The 4072-nt window shown below is 53.5% G+C and overlaps 2 protein-coding genes across 2 annotated transcripts in view; both read right to left on the bottom strand.

Annotated features, from left to right (window-relative positions):
• Positions 1 to 279: 279 nt before the first annotated feature.
• VOLCADRAFT_68841 (uncharacterized protein) lies at positions 280 to 1100 on the bottom strand (the record flags this gene model as incomplete). The annotated part of the gene is made up of 2 exons (XM_002957959.1): positions 280 to 709; positions 829 to 1100. The coding sequence occupies 2 exons, from the start codon at positions 1098 to 1100 to the stop codon at positions 280 to 282; spliced, it is 702 nt and encodes a 233-aa protein (XP_002958005.1).
• A 978-nt stretch (positions 1101 to 2078) lies between these two features.
• The window catches only part of VOLCADRAFT_99211 (uncharacterized protein), a gene marked incomplete at both ends in the record, with an annotated part of 6963 nt that continues 4969 nt past the window's right edge, over positions 2079 to 4072 (bottom strand). Inside the window, one exon of the mRNA XM_002957958.1 lies at positions 2079 to 4022. Coding sequence (XP_002958004.1) covers positions 2079 to 4022 — 1944 coding nt within the window. The remainder of the gene's footprint in view (positions 4023 to 4072) is intronic.

Raw genomic sequence — 4072 nt, 5'->3', positions numbered from 1 at the left:
GCATATGCTTGCAGATCGCATAGTGGCATATGCTTGCAGATCGCATATGCTTGCAGATTCGCATATGCTTGCAGATTGCATATGCTTGCAGATTGTATATCCTTGCAGATCGCATATGGCATATGCTTGCAGATCGCATATGGCATATGCTTGCAGACTGCATATGGCATATGCTTGCATGCATATGGCATATGCTTGCAGACTGCATATGCTTGCAGACTGCATATGCTTGCATATTGCTATGCTTGCAGACTGCATATGTTTGCAGACTGCATATGCTTACAGACTGCATATGCTTGCAGACTGCGTATGCTTGCAGACTGCATATGCTTGCAGATCGCATATGGCATATCGCATATGGCATATGCTTGCAGATCGCATATGGCATATGCTTGCAGATCGCATATGGCATATTCTTGCAGATGGCATATGCTTGCAAATCGCATTTGTCATATGCTTGCAGATCGCATATGCTTGCAGATCGCATATTGCACATGCTTGCAGGTCGCATATGGCATATGCTTGCAGATCGCATATGCTTGCAGATCGCATATGCTTGCAGATTGCATATGCTTGCAGATTGTAATCCTTGCAGATCGCATATGGCATATGCTTGCAGATCGCATATGGCATATGCTTGCAGATCGCATATGGCATATGCTTGCAGATCGCATATGGCATATGCTTGCAGACTGCATATGCTTGCAGACTGCATATGCTTGCATATTGCTATGCTTGCAGACTGCATATGTTTGCAGACTGCAAATGCTTACAGACTGCATATGCTTGCAGACTGCGTATGCTTGCAGACTGCGTATGCTTGCAGACTGCATATGCTTGCAGATCGCATATGGCATATGCTTGCAGATCGCATATGGCATATGCTTGCAGATCGCATATGGCATATTCTTGCAGATCGCATATGCTTGCAAATCGCATTTGTCATATGCTTGCAGATCGCATATGCTTGCAGATCGCATATTGCACATGCTTGCAGGTCGCATATGGCATATGCTTGCAGATCGCATATGCTTGCAGATCGCATATTGCATATGGTTGCAGAGCGCATATTGCATATGCTTGCAGATCGCATATGGCATATGCTTGGAGATCACGTATGCTTGCAGATCGCATATGCTTGCAGATTGCAATGCTTGCAGATCGCATATGCTTGCAGATCGCATATGCTTGCAGATCGCATATGGCATACGCTTGCAGATCGCATATACTTGCAGATCGCATATGCTTGCATATGAGATCGCATATGCTTGCAGGTCTCATAAGCTTGCATATGAGATCGCATATATATAAAATTAAAACATATTGCACCTTGCATATTGCATATGGCATATGGCATATTGCAGATTGCATATTGCAGATTGCATATTGCATATCGCATATCGCATATTGCATATCGCATATCACAGCATATCGCAGCATATCACATATCGCTGCATATCGCATATCGCTGCATATCGCATATCGCTGCATACATATCGCTTATCGCTGCATACATATCGCATATCGCTGCATACATCTCGCATATCGCTGCATACATATGGCATATCGCTGCATATCGTTGCATATATAAAACATAAAACATTGCATATGCATATATGCATATATGCAAAATATGCACATATATATGCATTGCATTGCATATGCATATGCATATGTGCATAATTGAAACATAAATACTTAATCGCGCTGGGGATCGAACCGGTGACCTTCCGTTCTTTTCGGTGCTGTCTTAAGCGCGTACGGCACGCTCCCGACCCGGAATTTCCAAAACGCTCCGGACAACCGGACAGCAGACGGACAACCGGACAACCGGACGGACAGCGAACTCGGGACTAGACGCGGGCTGCTTCGCCCGCGAGGGGGCCGTAGTCCCCCGGCTGGGCGGCACGAGTACGACGGTCCGTGCGTATAGTACTATACCCGTGCGGGAGTCGAACCCACAAGTGCAAGGGATGCACCCAGCCGTGCGGGCGTGTCGTCGGACGGCTAGAGAGCCGTGCAACGCTGGCATTTAACGCCATCCAGTGGCGAGGCAGACGAAATTCCTGTTGGACGTGTCAGGTGGTGTTGGCTGCGGAGGTCCAACGCTCTTCTAGGTTTCGGGCGTGTTTGTACTCGGTCGTATAGCGTTCACGGGTTTCGGTTGCACGGCGATCCAGGAGGCGGAGTTCGGCCGCCAGGTCGGGGTCCAGCTTGGTTGCTGCCATGAACTGTTTGACGACTCGTGTTCGTTCGTCGGGTGTGGTAGAGAGCGGGCGCAGGAGGCGGATGTGGTCGAGTGTCTTGTAGCGGGTGAGCAACACGTACATGGTTGCACGCTTGAGGCCACCGGGCGGGACGGAAAGGTCCGCGACCCAGCATTCTTCCTTGAAGCTACGGCCCTGTACGAAGTAGTCGGTGACGGCGTAGTAGTCACCAAGCGGTACATTGACTCGACGTACATTTTTGGTGGTGGTGCCGGTGTTGACGGCTGGCACGGTGATGTTTGCTGCCGGCGAGGGCCGTGGTACGATGGCGAAGGCAGCACCTTTGGTTGCGAAGTCCGCTAAGTCTGCTAGCACCACTTTGGGCGTGTGCCCTTTAATGGGACGGACCAAGACAGCTGCAGGTAGGTAGTGGAGGCGCCAGTACGGGCCGCGGCCGTCGTCGGGCGGTTCACGGCTGTCGGTAAGCAGGCCACATGCCTCGACTTCATTGTTGTGGCACGCGCCGGCGTCGGCAGCAGTGGTGTCGAGTAGGGTGTAACGTGCACCCTCGTAGTACCAAGTGTCGGCGGTGGTGTGGTCGAAGGTGGCGTCTTTTACTCGCATTGCGACAGCCTTTTCGACATGGGAGAGTGGCTGTTGTTGGGTTGTGCCATGTTGCCTAACCGGGACATGGTCCGCGTTCCAGCTGACCAAACGCGCTCCTTTGCGGCGCGCCTGGAGCATCAGGAGGCGTGTGTTGAGCGCGTGCCTGGGTTCGTTCCGTTGCAGCACGACACGGGGTTCGAGGTCTGTGAGATCGGACAAATCCGTGATGACGCGTTGGTTGAGTGCGTCTACTAGATCTGCAACACGTGCTTCAGTGGGTTGAATGCCGCCGAACATGGTTGTGAAGCGGGTAAGCTGCTGGCCAGATGGGCTGTTGTCTTGCCGCTGCTGTTTCTGCAGCATGAATACGGTGCCGCCGAGCTGACGGTACAGGTTGAAGCCGTCGTGTAGGTGGGTGTGCGTTTGTGGCACGGGGCGACGAGTGCGACGTGTGGAGGTGGTGGCGCGACGGTTGTCGGTGTCGTCATCTGCATCACTGCTGTCATTGTTGCTGCCGTCAGCATGGTCACCTCCACGTTCGTCAGCCGAGGCCGGCCGGCACTGTGCTGACGGTGCCGAGGGACTGAACTGGGGGTTTCGTTCAACGTTGGTGGCGTAGCGGTATGGCGGCGACCCGCCTGGCTGAGGATGCTGCAGCAGGTCGCCGATTCCGCCAGCAACACGACCGGACAAGACACGGCTGCTGGGATGGGCGGGTCCAAGGTGTGGTGGAGGCGGCACGTTGGCTGTACAGGAGTGGCTGATGGCGCCGAGGTGCTCGTGGCTTTGCATGCCAATTTCGTCGATGAGGACAGCCCCATCACCGACATTGCGCTTGACCTGAAGGCCGGCGTGGGCGCCGCGCTTGGGAAGGTTGGCGCCACGGGAGCCGCTTTGACTGGCTGAGATGCCGAACATCGAGTGGGTCGATAGGCTGCGGTGTACTGGGGTGTTGAAGGCGATTGCGGCAGCCCAGGAGTATGCACATGTGGCGGCCCAGTCGGGACTGTCATGCTGATACGTGTACCACAGTAGAGCGTGTACGAACTGAGTCTTGCCCGTGCCCGGAGGACCCATGATGAGCATCTGTGGCGGGACGCCTGGATCAGGTTCGTTGCGGCGGTCGAAATAACGTGCCATGAGCATGAATGGTACGGCCTGATCCGGCGCCAGGGTAAAGAGCTCGATGGTGTCGTCGATGCTCGGCGGCTGTGGTAGACGTAGGTAAGTTGGCATTCCCGCTGTGATATGGTTGGTTT

Source organism: Volvox carteri, assembly GCF_000143455.1.
Source record: "Volvox carteri f. nagariensis unplaced genomic scaffold VOLCAscaffold_83, whole genome shotgun sequence".
Taxonomy (NCBI): domain Eukaryota; kingdom Viridiplantae; phylum Chlorophyta; class Chlorophyceae; order Chlamydomonadales; family Volvocaceae; genus Volvox; species Volvox carteri.
Note: the sequence above shows the minus strand (reverse complement) of the source record. Positions and strands in the feature narration are given on the sequence as shown.